Raw genomic sequence first — 18,071 nt, 5'->3', positions numbered from 1 at the left:
CTCATGTGACCAGCCGTTTTGCCTCGCAACTCTCCTCTCCCTCAGCCCTCCCTTGCTACCTCTGTCCTCCAATCTGTAGGCAGAAGCAAGGCAGAATGAGCCAGACACTGACGAATAGGACGCCTGCAAGCATGCTGATGTGTATGTGTCTGTATGCGCACACCCCTGTGCATGTATATGTGAGAGGGAGACAAGAGAGACACTTGCAGCAAAGTCAAGGGAGGCCCCGGTCAGTAACATGCGCATGGCTGATGTCCTGACAACCAAAACAAAGCCATTTGTGTGAAGTGGAAGTCAGCAAAAGAAGAGAAGATGCAACCATGTCTCCTTCCACTTCCTTCCTTCACACATACGCAGATTGTATTTTGAGCTACAGCACTTTATTTTTCATGTTCGCTTTGTTTGATCTATATATAAACATCATGTCACTCCTTTAGAGCGAAGGAACAAATAGAAAGAGCAGGGATGAGAGGAGGAGGCATCTCTGCATATGGGGAGATATGAAGGAAAGTAATACCAAGAGGAAAAGAGGGAGACACATAGAAAAATTACAGCCTGGACAAAGACGTTTCATACACGTCCACCCCCACACCAGCGACCCTGGCTGCCAATTCGCTGAGAGAGAGAACAGCTGCTGGGCTACTGGACGAGCTGTGAGACGGTCAAGGGGAGTGCTGCTCCACTAATCCCCGGGGGGGGGGGGGGGGGGGGGGGGGGGGCTTCAATGGGATCCATGCCATTTTCATTCACCCTACCCTCCTCCTCCTCCTCCTACCCTCCTGCTCTAGTAATGATGTTACTGTTGAGTACCGAGGAACAGCTGGATGGACTGCACAGATGCATGGGCATAAATACAGTGCTTAATACACTGCGCGCATTGTGGGGTGTTTACAGGTTTCAAAGATTGTGTGTGTTGTAGCTACAGGGTTGTGTTGTTGGCATGTGAAGGCTGGTGGTTTTGGCAAAAGCACGCCCTCTTGTGAAATGTGGTGAAAACACCATTGTATCAACAGTTTCCTGAAGATGTGCAGTAAAAATTAAAATGTTCAGCTGTAATGAAATCCCTGCAAAAATACATTCACAAGGCTTTTTACAAGATAGAACAGTCAACACTTCGATGAAAAAAGGTTTTAACAAGAGGTGACTGACAAAACTGAGTGCAAAAGTGAGCGGGAGAGAGCGAGAGAGAGAGAGATACGAATGCTGACCTTGTTTTCTTAATGGCATGTAAATTGTTTTGGCTGACACAACCTTTTGTTTTTTTTGTATAAATCATAGGATTGCCTGACTGGAAATACAGTAGCACTGTAGGGTTATCTGCTCTCACACGGTTCAAACCAGAGATAATGTTTGCAAAACATAATAAACCAAGATTATACTGTGTTAATGGAGACATTTCCATTCTTGAATGGCTAGGTTGATATTTTTTAAGGATTCTGTGAAACCCTTGTTACATGGGCCAATACAGATCAAGTATTTGTCTGAATTACATTCATATCTGAGTGTATGGAATTGAGAATGAATGTTTTTTTTATTTCTTATGCATTCAGCTTTTCATTTGCAAGAGAAAGATTTTCTTATTTCTTCTTTGAGACGTTGCGTAGTTTTGCCTTAAAGCAAGGAGCAACAGGGAGTTGAAGTGCATGCAGCTCATAAGACCCACGTCGACACTTTCAGTTTTGTGCCCTGGGAATATTTATGGTGGCCCCACACTTGTGAGCAACACAAACATTCATTAGTGTTGTTATCAATGAGAATTCTCCAGTGTGCTGTAATAATGCTTTACTATCGGCCCGATGCAGCAGCTTTACTTCTGCAGCCTACAATTTAAAGACAAGGTTTTTTGCCAAGCTCAGTCCCTCAGAGAGAAGTGCCAGATTGTGTTTTCATTAGTATATCATGCCCTATAGATAAAACAGTGGTGACAACAGTACAAACAAGTTTTGGACTACACCCAGTACTAGACATCTTTTGAGAGAAATTAACTGTGTGTGAACCAGAAATATGATGACAGTTTTTACACTTTGTGCTTATCATGCTCCATCAGTCAAACTATACATTCCTCTTTATATCCATTCATAAAATGTTACAAATACATACAAACGTGTATATGTATATTTCTAACAAAATTTTACAAATTCTAAAAATCAAGTTGTTATTCCTGAAACTCTGAAACAATGTGACTGACTGAAAGCTAAATAAGATCCAGCTGGATCAGACCTTACTGTAATACACTGCCCATTCCTTTTTTCCCACATCATGGGTGTGTCCCTTTACAAACCCATTAAGTGCTCCATTGGCTTCTCCATTCAGTCTGCCATTGTTTTCGCCATCTATTTGGTCCTTTCTCAGAGCCAGTGCTGGCTTACAGGTGTGCCAGTTCCACAAAACTTTATTCATATCATCCTGGGCTCTGATACCCAGAAGCTTGTCTTCATCACTTTTCTTGTTGTCTTCGTCATCATCGTCACTGTCGTCGTTGCAGGAGCGATGGCGGTGGAAGCTGCGCATCTCCCCACTGATGTTCTCAAAGTACTGATGGATGCAAACCTTGGCAAAGCTCTTGGCGTGCTCCTTACAGGTCTCGTCGAACATCTTGCGCTCGATGTCAATGTAATGAGACCAGTACTTGGTCTTGAGGAAAGCGGCCTGGGTAAAGCATGGTCGAATAGCCCGGATCAGGAAGGCCGTGAAGGTCATCATCAGCAAAAACATCCATCCACATGCCTGTGAAATATAGACATGTATTATTGGTATAGCAAGCTGGGCATTATTTTGAGCCCTCATAATAATACTCTGTGGTCAGAATATAGACAATCGGGAAATGTGTCTTGAGAGTGAACGTACTATCTGGTTAATCTTGACTCCTTCAGTCTGGCTGAACAGGACATGCAACAGTGTTTAGTGTTGTTCTTGTAAATATTAGGATATAGGCAAATAGTCGAATATGTGATGGAAAAGGCCTATCTAGCAGTTTCCCATCAGTTTCATAGCTCATTAACAGAATCTGTATATCAATAGACTTTTTAGAGAGGTTACTTTTAAGCCTGTATAATTGCGCTTCAGCTGATCAAAGACCTAAATAACAGTGTGGGTGTTTTTGGACGGATGAAATAGGTCCCAGTGCCTTGAATGATAAATTTAGAGGCTTATCTATCCCTCTACTAAGCGAACCGGAAAGCTCTAGCGAACTCAAAGTGCAAAGTGAGTTCGAGTCTGGCGGGGGGATTTATGTTAAACACAGTTTTTTTTAAGAATAAAGCAAGAACAATTAGATTTTGCTGAGTCACACTTTTCAGTGATAAAAGTTGAAAACCTTCTTCTGAATGTGCCCCCAACTTTTTGCCAAACCCTTACTGTACACATAGCCTATACAATATGTGTATATAGAAATAAAGATACTGAGGTCATGAGTCCACTAACTGTATCCCCTCCAATTCCAATTCAGATTTGATCAATTTAGCTATACAGTTGTTTCTTCATTAATTAATTAATTTTGTTGTATTGTGGTGAGAGTGAAATTCTGGAATCAGCTAAACTACCCCTTGTTTGTCAAAACCCTCAATTTGGATTCAGCCATCAACAATTTTATTGCTTACACCAGAGCTTTTCACACTGTGACATACCAAAATGTCTGCCGTGAACAAAGCCTGTGATAGCTATGACGCGTATGAGAACATATTTAACTACATTAAGTGCCTTACTGTCTGAAAATACAATCTAGTCATGTTGTCAGTATTAGCTGGCTAGCTTTGCTGACCCCAAATTCCCACACAACAACAATAGCTTATGTTAGGCTATAAGCTAAAAGCAATAGCCAATTGTACTCAGATGTATGTATTCTCAGTTTGACTCAACTATGCCGTTTGACACGTTTAGGTCGGAGAAATCATTTGTCTCACTTGTTTCCAGATCTGCCTTGGTCAACAAGTCGTCATGACCTGTTAGTTTCAAACCATTTACAGAAAAACTGAGAGACAAGAAATCACCAGGCTACCTGTGATATACACTTGATGTATCGTGATGCCGCCACTCTTATTTCCTGATGCTCAAACAGATCTTTGCATGGAATCCTTGCCAGCAGTTTTATCTTCTCCGTCTCTGACATCCCCTTGACAAGACTGTAATTCCCAAACCTGTCAATATCCAAGTTGATGCTGAAAGCACACAGGAAACTTTTCCCATCCATGAGAGTGACAGACACCCAAACTGCAGGTGCTATCAAGGATCTCTGTGTGATTGAACAAAACATGTAGCGGAGGATTGTAGGATCCTTCCTGCGTCTGCCTGTGGGTCTTTTCCACTCCTCGGCGAGCACTGACACATTATTGTTCAGAACAAAACCTAACATAAAGAACCATATAGGTGGGATGAAAAGCAGTCCGATCCCATAGGTGTAGTTGTACTCTGGCATGCAGGGGCAGCTGAATTCAAAAGCAGAGTACATCTGTGCACTAGCTAGTGCCATGATACCACAGATCCCATTCATAAAAGATTCCTGGTTGGACTGAAGGAACTGGAACATCATACGAAACTTATCCATCTTGGGAGATGTGGTGGACCTTTGCTTCTGATGAAATTAAATCTGTGAAAAGAAGTGTGGTAGAAAGTTTCAAATCAGTCAGTAAAAAGTGGTAGAAACAGCACCACAGCATGCTGATTCTTGTGTCATTATTGTAAATCACTTGAAAATCAATGTTAAATTCATTGAGATTTAGTAGGAATCACTTTACCACTGTCTGATAAGAACCTCTTTATAAAGGGATTATAATAATAATAATGTTTTATAGATATTTTATAAGCCATTGATAAGAATAATGTTTGACTGCTAGATTATAAAAGATCTATCATCATGGTTGGATCAAGTTATTAACTTTGATTGATAAGGAGTAATAAACCATTAGGTCAATAGTAATATATGTTAATAAATCAAAAATAAAGGCTAATAAACTTGTGGTTAGAAATGTTAATGAGTCATTAAGTGTTCTCATTTTCTAATTAGCCTACAACACATCTTAGTAAGTCATGCGTAATGATAAATGTTAGTCATTCATAAACGATACTTACAAGTTGTGAATGTAAATAAGTTGTTAAAAGATTTGTTTTGTACGCCGCATCACTTTTCCAGAAGATGGACGGCTCACAGGCCACACAGATTTTTCACAATCCAGCAATCCAAAAATCTTCCATTAAAAAAGCAATTATTTATTAATTATAATTTATGAACTATTTAATAACGTTTGTTATTAGAGGGTACCAGAGTCTCACAGGTTTTATGAGTGTATTTAGAGATAATAAAACAAAGTGCAGATATTGATCAGAAAGTAGCAACACAAACACTCTTACCTGTTTTCTTGTGGATAAATAAGAGGAAAGGAAAATTTCATATAATGACAATGTCCATAGTAAAAAACATGCAGTCCTTATCAGGTGTTGAAGCTCTGACTGACTGAAAGGTGTCTCTCGAACTCTCTGTGGTGATTTTCAAAGCTGACCGCATCATCTGTCATCTTGCCCCTCCCTTCACACGCACCTGTGTTTCATGTGATGTAACAAAGATTCACATTCAACCCACACTTTCTCTAAAGTAAAGCTGCTACAGTGCTCAGAAAACACTGACATACTTTCCAGTCAGTTCTTTTATATTATATATATAATATAATATATTCATATTAATATTGTTAGTTATTGACTTAGATGGACATAGTATGTAGTAGTGTTTCCTCAAGTTACCTAAAGAGTGCTGCTCATCTGTGACGATCCAGACATGCAAAAACGGCCTCGAAACATTCAAATATCTGTGGCTTTGGCTGGAAAATTTGGTTGTTGACTAAGAGGTGAAGGGTGAATCTGTTTCCACTTGATCAGAACCAAATAAATCAAGGGACAATGGCTGTTGCATGCAAAATATAATAACCATTACACCTTTTTGTTAGTTTATTTCACATAGCCATTTGAACTCAACTGCTCCCACTGAATGAGGCAAAGCTTGACAAACCAGTTGTAAGACCACAGGAGAATAAAAGGCAGGGGCTTACTTTCCTATTCATAGGCACTTTCTACACGTCATTAGTCTTATTTTGAACCATAGTATGTAGCCTAATGCTTGGTCCTTCATATCATAGTATAATATATATATATATATATATATAATATAACAGTCTATGATTCATTCATTGACTCAGAGTCAATGGTTCGTTTCAGACTTTTCTGAACGTGCAGTGAAACTTACAGGAAGTTAGTGCTATCTGTTTTTCTTCAGTTTATTGCACAGGAAAATGTCACAGCTGAGCAGTTGGGCTGGGTGTGCAGGAAATAAGTCACGAAAGACAACCTACATCTAAAATAGGAAGAGATCACTGAGCCTGTGGCTGTGCAAGGTTACTTTTACTTCCTGCTTTGTACCTATTCACACAGTACTGCAACACTGCAATATTGAGGTAAGTAATCGTTTGCTCTGGTGTGGATTCTCATTCTCCTTTAATGTTACTTGCAGCGATTAATTGTGTTTCATGTAAAATGTAGTCTTAGGGTAAAGTGGATGTTTTCAGGCTGTCGAGGAAGTAGCTCATTAGTTTCTAGCTTTGCATCATTGTGAAATTTACTGTCAAGAACATTTTTCATTAGTATTTTTAAATATAATTATAAGGATTTCAGGATTTTCATCTTTTATTTTTACATATTTAATGGATGACAAATGCATTTTCAAAATCCCCAAAAATGATTTGTAACAATTCTTTATTCTGTTTGATCTGTTCACACACAGTATTGACGATGCAAGATACTCTGCTGCGAGTGTTCTGGGTGGGTCTGGGTCTCCTTATGTGTCCGAGGGATGACCCCGGGGTGGAGGAAGAATTGGGTGATATCAACACAGTGGGAATGCAAAAGCACGACGAGAAGCTGCTGAGGGAGGAAAAGAAACTAGACCAGGAAATGGCACCTGTCCGTCAGAAAATAACACATAATGACGACTATGATGGTCACAAATTACCAGAAGGGGGACATTTTATAGCAAGTCCAGAGTCCAGAAACGAATCTGGCCATGAGCTAGAGGGAAGCTTACGGTTGGACGCCAGGAGTAAACAGAGGGAAGACATTCAGACTGAACCAATCAGACCACAGGGGCAACAACAAAAGCCAGAGGAGATGGAAGACTTCAGCTCCAAAGAAGAAGCATCGTCTCTGTCAGAAGGCCACATCAAGTTGTCAGAAAATGAAACATCAGAGAAGGTTATCAATGACTCGGGGGAGGATTACCTCTGGTACATATGGAATACATTCTCCATTATTTCCATGATCCGCTTCTTCAACAAATACTTGAGAAAAAATTCCCAGAAGAAACAAGGTGAAGCCAAGACCTCTTTCTCAGGGACCTGCATCGCTGGTGAAGTGCCACTACCTGACAGTGACACTCTGCAGAGTTTTCATTCTAAATGTGTTCAAGCCTCATCCAATAAGAAGTGGAGGGAGGATGAATTTTTGGAAGGGTTTGCTACTCAGATGGTGGAGACCATGAGGACCATCTGTGATAGAAATGGAGGTATGGTGATTGGGGACTGTCAGATGTTGGATGCATGTGATATAATTGTTCCTATCAACCCGCCTGAGCCTTATAGTTTCCAGTACCTTCTCAGGAATAACCATGCGAGTGACCTGCAGCCGGATATCCCAATCTGTGGTCAAATAAAAGTGGTGGAAAATAAGAAAATCCAAAATGGCTGCCCCTGCCAGTCCTATGATGCAGATGATGATATGGTTTGCCTGCTGCATTGTGAGAATGACAAAGTAAAGACAAAAGCTGCTGATGTTTGCGATGGTATGCTTTGCTTGAAGAACACGCCTTTCCTGTCAAAATCTCAGGTTACCAGGTGGTTTCAGAGCACTATCAAACAAGCATGGGCACTGATTTCATACAAGTATGAATTTGACCTCAGCATTCGTAACGTTGATGCTCCGGGTGCTCTGGTTGTTCGATTCAGATCAGGGAAGAAGGTTAGCTTCAGCATGAATCCTGTAGTTAAATTAAACACTGCTGCTCATTTCTACATCACACCTTGTTCCCCAAACAACTTGGACACTTTCTGGACACTCTCCCTGACCATCTACGAAGATCAGCTCTTAGAAGGCCTCTCTAAACGGCTGCCTTTAAACTCCTGCCACACTCAAACTCTTGAAATTGCACGTTTCCTTCACAACAGACAGACAGCACTGTCTGGAATTAGTGCGCTCAAGGATTTTCATTTCAAAACTGCACTAATGCATCTGCTTCTGACCAAAGACCCATCACAGTGGAAACCAAATGATGTGGCTTGGAGGCTACGAGACTTACTGGACTTCATGGAGAGAAGCCTGGAGAAAAAGCTCCTGCACCATGTTTTGATTGGGAACCCTTTAACCAAGAATATTATTCAACTCCCTGCTGAGTTTACTCAAGCAAAGCCAGTTAATCTCTTCCATCCCCTTGTGGTACATGACTGTATCTGCAGAAATGCTCTGATGCATTTCCAGGAAATGCTCAGAAACACACACATGCTGATACATGATTATGTTGATAAGTGTCAGCCATTTGAGAAAATGTAGTTTTGAAGTCTTAAGTGTACAGTTTAACTTATGGCTTTAATCTCTTTACCCTTACAGCAATGAGTGTTTTATGACATTGAGCAATAGAAACATCAAGTATCAGAAAGCCATTTATTTAAAAAAAAATCTAAGCATTTCCACATGATTTATTTTAGTAGTCATGCTCCCAGTAGTTTACAAAGTCGCTGTGCTCTGCCATGTCGGAGTCCTCCAAACTGAATGTGTCAGCATCAAGCGATTTCATCTGAGGGTGAACATCCACATATCCATCCCTGCCGCTCACGTCAACCTTCCAAGAGTGACTAGAGACGATATTACTGGAAGCTGTTGATAAATCACAAATCTTATTTGAGGAAGAGTAGCTTTGAGCCATTTTGTCTGAAGAAACTGCAGGAGTGTCAAATAATGGATAAGCAGTTTGGACTTGTAATACTGCCTGTACATGACAGCAAAATGCTTCACAAGTTAACTGATGTGCAACAAGAAAATCATGTGTAAAACCACTGCATTTCATACTAATGGCTTTTGTAGTGACTTTCTGTAATGTGTAAACAAAAAAGGTGGATCCTTACCCCTGGGCTGTGCTGAGGGGCAAGTCGATTCACAGCAGGTGCACACTGAGTCGTCACCGTAAAGCTCCTTCCACCTAAACCATTAACAGTTTTATTAGGTCTTCAAATGTCAGCTGGCAAGCATGGCAATAAACACACACCGCGGGCAACAGTACTCAAAATACCACCAGCTGTTGATAAAAGCTTAGTTGTTTTGTCAAATCCACATGAAACCTTTCATCCTGCAAGACCTTCAAAAAGCAAGCTACTGCAACCTGTGGGTGTTCACCTTTAGAGACAACTTACTTTTTGGTCGCTGGATCATAATTACAAGCCTTTGAAGACGGAGTTGGAGTAAGTTTCCCCTTTGAGATCTCACAGTGCATGTAGAGTTGCTGAAAGACACTTGATTTCAGTGTAACAGATTCGACACTTTGACAGTACACAGCTCTCAGTTTACTCTCAGTACCTGTGATGAGGAAGAAGGGGAAACCATGTCCTTGAAAATGAGGGCACCCACACTGAACTTCTGGGCCATCTTTGAGGCACCACTGAGGAACTTCGACTGTACTGTCACCTTACCATCAATCATGCAGCTGCAATTGAAGAGCATATGCATGTTAACTTTGAACCAAGTGAAGAGGCAATTTTAATTCTGAACCAATTCAAATCTGACCCTTGGTTGTCAATGGCGGTATATTTAGGACTGGAGTTGGGGTCTTGGTTTGCAGTCATGAAGCACTTGTTGATGTACAACCTCTGATCTCCAGAATGTGCAGTGTTGTCAGGTTGCTTGGCCTCAAAGTACATTGGCTGGCCCAAGGTGTATGTTTTGGGACCTGTGATTTCATTCCCTGATGCTGAAGCAAAGAGAGATGTTAGTCACTGGGCTGTTTTAGATAAATTAAGAGGGCTGCCACATATTCACCATTTAATTTATATAAAAAAAAAAAAAAAAAAAGGGGGGTGATGGTTACAAAAATCCAAAGTGAAAATATTTGATCCCTATCCCTGAAAATGCTTATGTGCTTTAGTGTTATTGTATATAGTACACCTTCAAATGCTTAAGAAAGATAACAAATCCTACTATAGTGACATGAAAAACTCAATAAAAATTGATATTAACTAAAGAGTTTGTCTCCAGCCTTGTATAAACTCTGCAATTCTCTTTTGGCATTAGTTCCAGGTTTAGCTCAAATGAAATAATAGTTTTGTCTTCACCTCATGCAGCAAATAATTTGTGGTTTGAAAGAGAAAACATTTGAGAATTCCTTTAATAAAAAAAAAAATAAAAAAAATGCTAGTGTTAACTTCACACTAACTTTTTTTTTTTCTTTTTTTTTTAAATGTTATTAAAGTGAACCAGTTTGTACTAGCTTAGTTTTTCCTGTTATTTTGACCACCATGTTACATATTTTTAGGATATTGGCCAATATTTAGTGTTTTCCTAATTGTATCCTCAAGGTACATGTCTTAGTTTAAGCAGGTACAACTTAATGGCTTGCTCTTTTTACCATTCATCTAAGCATACATCTTTCCTTTGCATCCAAACACCTTGCAGCAAAGGCCTTGTGCTGAAAACACTGGCCAACAGCTTTGCATGCTAAGACCACAAGCATGAAGAGTAATCAAGTCACATTTTTAAAAAAAAAAAAAAAAAAAAGTAACATACCATCTTGAGCAGTGAGGATTAAGTTACTTTTTGGTTGGAGTGCTTTGAAAACTGTTCCTCCTTGTAGTTTGGGATGGAATCCAACTTTATAGGAGTGAAACCACCTGCAACAGCCATGTGAAAACTATGATTACTTCTTTGAGTATGCTAAAATATAAACCCTTAATTTGGAAATTACATAAATACTTGTAGGTAATGTGATTTAAAAAACAGTTATGACCTAGACTTAAAACTCAAGCTGACCAACAGTAAAGGGATAGAAAGAAAATAAATAAAAAGTCTTACCTGGGAAAGTTACACTGCAGAGAAACATCGAATGGCATTTCCCTTAAAATGACACCAGCTGGCTTGTAGTGGAGCACATTGCCGATGGACAGATAATCTGTCTTACTCTGGAACATAGACATTTCTGCTGGTTTTAGTTTCTCACAGTGAAGCAGAAAATTGTATTGAAAATAGAAAAAAAAATATATATATATAAAGAAGACATCTTTACCAACCTCTCTTTTGAATCCACAGTCAGTTTTAAGGAGGTACAGAAGGTAATAATGGTCTTTGGTACCTTGGTTAACAGGACAGGTACCTAGTTTCAAGTTTTTATAAGCATCCCTAGTCTTAAAGACCTGTCTTCTAATTCTTACATACATTCTGTCAACATGACACAGGATTTCGACCAACTTTCCTCTGCCTGCTGCAGCTCCTCCTGCTGCTGGTTTTGCAGCAGTGGAAGGACGAAGTAACATTTCCTTGACCCAGTCAGGGAGAGGTCTGGCACCTTTTTCTGGCTTGAAAGCCTCTTTCGGGTACTTAGAGGATAAGACATTCACATACTCAGGAAGCTTCTTCGCTTCAGGAGTTGAAGAGCCACTACCTGATCCACTCCTCCAGAGTTTGGTTTTAAGTGCAGGTCCTGGCTTCATATCTTCATCTATAACTGTCTCCATTCTTGCCCACTCTAATTCAGGATCTTGCACAGACAGGCCAGATCCAGCTCCACTTCTAAACTGATAACTATAGGCAGAACTAAACAGCAGTAACAGAAGCCCAGTGTGCATAAACCCCATTTTCACTCTGGCAGCTGTCTCTCACTGAGGCCGACCCTTCACCTGAGCAGGTTGAGTATGATACTGGTGTTTCACTTGGCTTTTGTGATCTGCAATCTAGAGAGACTTCCCACAGCTGCTGCAAATGCCAATTGAGGACAACCAATGAGAGGAGACCAAGAATAATCACCTAAACAGGCTATATCTGTCCCTTTATTTGAGGTACACCACTGTGGCTTTGTAAAGTACACTCAGTTGTCAGTTTATTAGGTACACCTAGCTAAAACTAATGCAGTCTATCTTGCAAAAAATCCTTAATCCTGAAGATTAAAATGTTCAGTTTTTTGGTTTTAGGTAGGTGTATATCATAATGTGACATTTCCTTATCTACTCCAATTCAGTGTAACATAGAAAATAATGTTAAAATGAAATCAATCATTTCAATTTAACCAATAGGTAGAGTTTACATTTATTTTTTCTCTCCCTGGTCAGGCAGCAACAGGGCATTTCCTCCCAAATTTCAGTCCAACAACCATACAAAGAATAAGGGTGAGAGAATCAAGGTCCATGAACTTTCAGGCAGTTTGATTACACTAATCAAATCAAGACATCAATTATCATTATTTTCTAAATATAAATATCAAATAAAGTGAGACATCAATTTATAATAAAGCTTAAATAAAAAAGTGCAAAAGGCATAATTATGTTACGAAAATAATTGTAATATTTCCCAAAGCGGATTAATTATATTAACACATTTCCTATTACTGATAAGATATAAAAGTGTTGATCTATAAATATTAAATCTGACAAATAAAATAAGTGAATCAACAATAAACTGTATTTTTTGGTTCTTGTTATTTTCACAGTATTTTTATGTTCTATAATTACATTTTTTCTTTTATATTTTTTTAAAATCAAAACCGGATGTTGCGCAGCTAATGATGTCAGTACTAGGAAGTACCACAGTAACTCAGCGCACTTGGCTAGACGTTGTGCTCGGAAGCGGAATATCCCTGTTGGCTTTTTTCATCATAAACAAAGCAAAATGGTTTGATTGTGTTCAGTGGAATATCGTTTCATGTAGCCAAACAGCCTCGTTTTTACTTTATATCCTCTGTTTGTGCTAGAATACGTTATTGTCGTTTGTGTTAGCTGACTAGCTAATAAGCCAGCTAACAGCTAAGGTTGTTTTGATTATTAACGTGAACACCAACGTTGCATCTACGGTGTCTGGACTCGGTTGTCCAGAGCTAATACAAACCGCCGAAAGATCTTTTCCGTATAATCCAGTGGAATGACGAAATTATTTTTTGTCTCCGAAGTAAAGGATACAGTTGATGTAAATCGTGAGATTTACACCAGCTAGCTGGTAACCTAACGTTAACGTCAAACGGCAGTCGCCAAGCTTTCGCTATCTCTGCTGGGGACCCTCTGGTTCGTCCCTTACCCCGAACAGTGGACTTCTGGCGAGCTGAAAAAGCTCTCTGTGAATCGGATCCAATGCGTGGGATGATGGGGACCCAGAGTAGTCCTGTAAAGAGTTACGATTATCTCCTAAAATTTCTTTTGGTGGGAGACAGCGATGTCGGCAAGGGAGAAATATTGGAAAGTTTGCAAGATGGCTCAGTAGAGTCTCCTTACGCCTACAGCAGTGGTGAGTTAATATCTCTGCTTTTGTTCAGTTGTTTAGAAATTACTTAAAGGGGCTAGAACGACCAACATTAACCAACTGTGTGTGGATTGTGTGTAATCACAGGAATTGATTATAAAACCACCACGATTCTGCTGGATGGGAGAAGAGTGAAATTAGAGTTATGGTAAGTGTTTTTATTATCATATAAGTAGTGTCTGGCTGCAGTAATAAACACACCCACAGCATATTGATCTACCTACTTGCTTTAATGTGTTTGTTCAACAGGGACACATCAGGGCAAGGCAGATTCTGCACCATCTTCAGGTCTTACTCTCGTGGAGCACAGGTGAGGACTTGGAGAGCAATTTTGGTGTTTTTCCTTCATTATCTAATTCTGTGCACTTGTGAACATATTCCACTTTCACCCCACAGGGCATCCTGCTCGTGTATGACATCACTAACGGCTGGTCATTTGATGGCATTGACCGTTGGATTCGGGAAATTGACGAGGTAATCTCCTCCAACCCATTTCTGGTGGACAAAGAATTATAGGAAACACCTGTAGATGAGGGCATATCCTGTGCCACTGTTATTTCAGCTGAGAATGCTCATTGTCTGTTTCTAGCTCTGCCACAGTCTGTGCACCAAAGAGTTGGATATGTAGAATAGGTTTTTTGTAAACGTGATAAAGAAATACATTAAAGTTCTGCAACTATTACAACAGATTTGTTTTTTTCCATCAGCATGCCCCAGGTGTACCCAGAATACTGGTGGGAAACCGACTTCACCTGGCTTTCAAGCGGCAGGTACCAACCGAGCAGGCAAGGGCTTATGCAGAGAAGAACAGCATGACTTTCTTCGAGGTCAGTCCGCTCTGCAACTTCAACGTCATTGAATCCTTCACAGAGCTTTCACGCATCGTGCTGATGAGACACGGGATGGAGAAATTTTGGAGGCCCAACAGAGGTGAGCTGGTTAATAATTTTTTGCCTACCAGTTCTGTCAGATAAGGAATATGTGTTTTTTTCCTACTGTTTAAAGGGGTGGGGGGGCGTCAGTTCTCACCAATGATAGAAAGAAAACTGAGGAAAGTTTAAGTTTTATTTATTTATAGATTATATTATTTATATATTTATATTTTGAGATATTTACCTCTAAAGCAGAAAACACACTGAATAAATGTTCCCAAAGAGGCGATTCACTGATTACAGATGGGATTCAACTGTACATCTTCATCAGGTAATGTTCAGCATGTGATGAAGAAGGTCCACAAATATACTTCACCTAACTCAATCCAGGTGTGGATCCTAGGTTGTGACATCTAGATATCCAACACTGAAATTTCTCCTGCCAATCCGGTGCATCGGATATGAATGGAATTCTATTTGTGCCCATCAGAACATTTCAGAATTAAATTTGAAAAACTCAAAAACGTTGTGAATCCCTAGAAACTGTGTAAAAGTCACTATGGACACTCTCAGTAGTCTTCGCTGGTGCTATTTCTTTGGTAGAATGTAACGGCAAGTTAACGCCTTTCACTGGCACTGAATACCAGGACATTGTTTCTGGAAAGACGTACTGCTCTTTTCAGTAATGAAATGTGTACATCTGTTATTTGGTTACAGCTTCAAGGTACTTATCTGGCACAGGGCGTCTGCTTGGTCTCCCCTTAGCTGTAATTGCAGTACTGTAATAGTACTGTGTAAGAACATACTGAAAAGTATTGCAGGCATCTCTCATTTGCAGTTCATACGTCACAGTGTATTTTATGCGATTTTGAGTCATAACATCCATCTTCCTTTTTCTTATTTTGTCTTGTTCTACAGTCTTCAGCCTCCAAGATCTGTGCTGCCGTTCGATAGTGTCCTGCACACCGGTGCACCTCATTGACAAACTGCCCCTCCCTGTCGCCATCAAGTCCCACCTCAAGTCTTTCTCTATGGCCAATGGTATGAATGCAGTCATGATGCATGGACGCTCCTACTCGGTGGCCAACAGTGCAGCCTCGGGTGGCAGCGGCGGTGGAAGCAAAGCCAACAGTCTCAAACGCTCAAAGTCCTTCAGGCCTCCACAGAGTCCTCCAAAGAACTCGTCGTCTTCCTCAAAGGGGAACTGTAAGATTTCATAGTGAAGAAGTGGACTAATGGTTGCCTCCATAGGACCAATATTAAAGGTGTTGTTGCTCCGAGAGGTCACGAGGCCAGAGAGGAGCATGGAGAGCTGCCGGCTATCTTCATCAGAAACGGATATAGCTGCAAACTCACATTGACCTATGGGAACTGACATGGATGGCTGGGTTGTTTTCTGTTTTCTTTGCGCTTGCCGGTGCCATCTTGTGGATGTCCATTTACTTGTACTCTTTACTACAGAAACTCACTGTGATCAAGTAGAACAAGATTTCCCTGGGACCAACAGATGTGAATTTAAGGATTATCACTCACCTGTTAACACTACAAATGAGTGGAGAGACATTAGCTAGCTTTTATGTGGATCAGGATTGTTTATTGGTATTTAAAGTTGACTTGAAGTTGTAAATATCCTGTATGTGCTGTCGTTTTGATCTGTGTGTAGTGATTGTTCTTGGGGAGGAGCTTCTTGCGCTTGTTTTGTCTTGAATGTTTTGGGAGCTTTGATGCTTTGATGTACAACTTATTTGTGTGTCTTATGCCCTTTGCCTACAGTAGAAAATTCCCTTTACAGCCTCAAGAATACTGAGCTACTTATTTAAAACTCAGATTAGTTCAGTTTTACATAAGACCAGCTTAAATTGAATGTCATGAGCTTGCAGGGATACTTTCCCAGGTACAGTAGTTCTAGACTTAAGAAAAATTCAGATGAGTACTTCTGACAACACTGAAAAACACTCTTTAGTCTAGCACTACTTATTCTGTGAAACTGTCCAGCAAAGACAAGCCAAGTTGTCTTGTTTGCAAGACTTTTTGTGGTGCCCCTGAATTTTTAGCCCAAATGAACCCTCACCCTCCATCTCCATCAGTCATCCTATGGTCCTAGTTGTATTATTGCCTTAAATGGTTTAAACCATCAACAGCATGATCAATATGAATCTGTTAACGCCTGGGGCAATTAAAAGATTGCTCGGTGCTGATGAGGAAACCTTGTACAAACTCAGATGTACAGCTTGTTTGCTCAATTACGGCGTTTTGCCTTCAGAACCTTCTGCAGTGATGTCTTGGTTCTTAACAGGACTGTGTAAACTCACAGGACACTGGTGTGAGGAACATTTTAATTGGATTGATTTTTGGATATTTTATGTATATGCTATGTATTTATGAATGTAAAACAATATTCATCTGCTACCTTTCAGTGGCCCTGTGGTAATATGTGGGACTGTAAGAATCAGAGGTGGAAAGTCACTGAGTAGTGTATCTGCTACTGTCATATTTTTATTGAACATTGCTGCTTGTCTGAGTATTTGTACTTTTGCTACTTACAGTCTTACTTAAGTCTTATTTCCCAACCTTCTTCAAATGTGTGTAAAATAATAATAAATGGGGTTATAATGATTGTTTACAGTACTTCTTTTTCTGGACACAATGCAAGAGCCATGTAATGTCAAAGGAACTTAAAGACACGTTTTTAAATCAGAGCGAACTAATGATACTTTTGTTTTAATAATTGAATAATCTACACAAATATATGTGTTCTAATATAAATTCTCAGTCTTCTTTCCACCTCTGATTAACATGTGCTGTATTTCCACTTCAACATTCCCAGTGTCATGGCTGTATGTATGTATTAAGATCAATGAGTGCATAAAAAAAATCGGTGCATGTTTCCTACTGGCGCCTGTTTTATGTGGTGTATGGTGTGAGACCAGTACAATAGGCAAACAGAAACTCTTGGGTGAACATTTAAAGCACTATATGAAACGTTTGATACCGACCGTTGCTATCAGAGCTGTGTGTCCAAAGGTTTGGATACGGGCTGAATTAATTTTGTCTTCATTGAAAACAGTCACCCATCACAATAAAGGGTACAACTACAAGGTTTGCTTTGTGTTTTCATCAGCTTGTGAGCTGTGTCGCAATGATTTTTCATTCAAACATTTATCAAGGTCATTGTGCGAATTGTGGGAATATTTTTGTTCCCTTTGTCCAGTCCGGGGCCGCTGGTGCTCAAGTGCAATAAAGCCGTGGGGGGGGCTGCTGAATTGATTAGCTGCTCCCTCGGTATTGGCCAGTTGTGGATAACCGGCACATCGCTGCGGCACATGAATGCAGCGCGGTCAAAAGTCACCCAAAGGTTGCAGGGTCACCCTCGATGAAAAGATGAGGGGAGCTGCTTCTCATCGCCTCGGAGCTGCGCTGGGACAAAGATGAGTTGCACACTATTGAAAATGTGGCGCTTTACGTCTTCCCACCTGACCGTGGCATCTCTGAGCTCCGTGTGAATGAGGGACGGTGGTAAATTGACCGATGTCTAGACAAGGAGGACGTAAACACCGTGTTTTGCAAGACGTGATGCGACACGCCTCGTGTTTGGTTTCACTCTCCCCGGCTTGGGCTGCAGACGACTTTACAATTTACTCTTTGCTTTGTGCAAGAAAACCTGTGTTTACATGAGTC

At 40.3% G+C, this 18,071-nt stretch overlaps 4 protein-coding genes across 4 annotated transcripts; 2 read left to right on the top strand and 2 right to left on the bottom strand.

Moving 5' to 3' along the window:
* Window positions 1–1,252: 1,252 nt before the first annotated feature.
* On the bottom strand, window positions 1,253–5,597 carry calhm1b (calcium homeostasis modulator 1b). The gene is made up of 3 exons (XM_023422167.2): window positions 5,347–5,597; window positions 3,998–4,585; window positions 1,253–2,727 (listed from the first exon to the last, which is right to left on the bottom strand). The coding sequence occupies exons 2-3, from the start codon at window positions 4,541–4,543 to the stop codon at window positions 2,215–2,217; spliced, it is 1,059 nt and encodes a 352-aa protein (XP_023277935.1). The 5' UTR covers window positions 4,544–4,585; window positions 5,347–5,597; the 3' UTR covers window positions 1,253–2,214.
* Window positions 5,598–6,216: 619 nt separating this feature from the next.
* On the top strand, window positions 6,217–10,264 carry LOC111666639 (inositol 1,4,5-trisphosphate receptor-interacting protein). Its single transcript, XM_023422017.2, has 2 exons — window positions 6,217–6,440; window positions 6,767–10,264. The coding sequence occupies exon 2, from the start codon at window positions 6,775–6,777 to the stop codon at window positions 8,581–8,583; it is 1,809 nt and encodes a 602-aa protein (XP_023277785.1). The 5' UTR covers window positions 6,217–6,440; window positions 6,767–6,774; the 3' UTR covers window positions 8,584–10,264.
* zp3c (zona pellucida glycoprotein 3c) lies at window positions 8,703–11,870 on the bottom strand. Its single transcript, XM_023422018.2, has 8 exons — window positions 11,307–11,870; window positions 11,092–11,198; window positions 10,807–10,910; window positions 9,811–9,994; window positions 9,604–9,730; window positions 9,441–9,529; window positions 9,156–9,229; window positions 8,703–8,907 (listed from the first exon to the last, which is right to left on the bottom strand). Exons 1-8 carry the CDS (start codon window positions 11,868–11,870, stop codon window positions 8,735–8,737), a joined length of 1,422 nt encoding a protein of 473 aa, XP_023277786.1. The 3' UTR covers window positions 8,703–8,734.
* A 941-nt stretch (window positions 11,871–12,811) lies between these two features.
* LOC111666750 (ras-related protein Rab-40C-like) lies at window positions 12,812–17,491 on the top strand. Its single transcript, XM_023422210.2, has 6 exons — window positions 12,812–13,506; window positions 13,609–13,669; window positions 13,771–13,831; window positions 13,918–13,995; window positions 14,229–14,451; window positions 15,312–17,491. Exons 1-6 carry the CDS (start codon window positions 13,353–13,355, stop codon window positions 15,611–15,613), a joined length of 879 nt encoding a protein of 292 aa, XP_023277978.1. The 5' UTR covers window positions 12,812–13,352; the 3' UTR covers window positions 15,614–17,491.
* The last annotated feature ends 580 nt before the right edge of the window (window positions 17,492–18,071 follow it).

Source organism: Seriola lalandi, unplaced genomic scaffold (genome assembly GCF_002814215.2).
Source record: "Seriola lalandi dorsalis isolate HSWRI2012SDOR001 ecotype SW California unplaced genomic scaffold, Sedor1 jcf7180002054678, whole genome shotgun sequence".
Lineage (NCBI taxonomy): Eukaryota > Metazoa > Chordata > Actinopteri > Carangiformes > Carangidae > Seriola > Seriola lalandi.
Note: the sequence above shows the minus strand (reverse complement) of the source record. Positions and strands in the feature narration are given on the sequence as shown.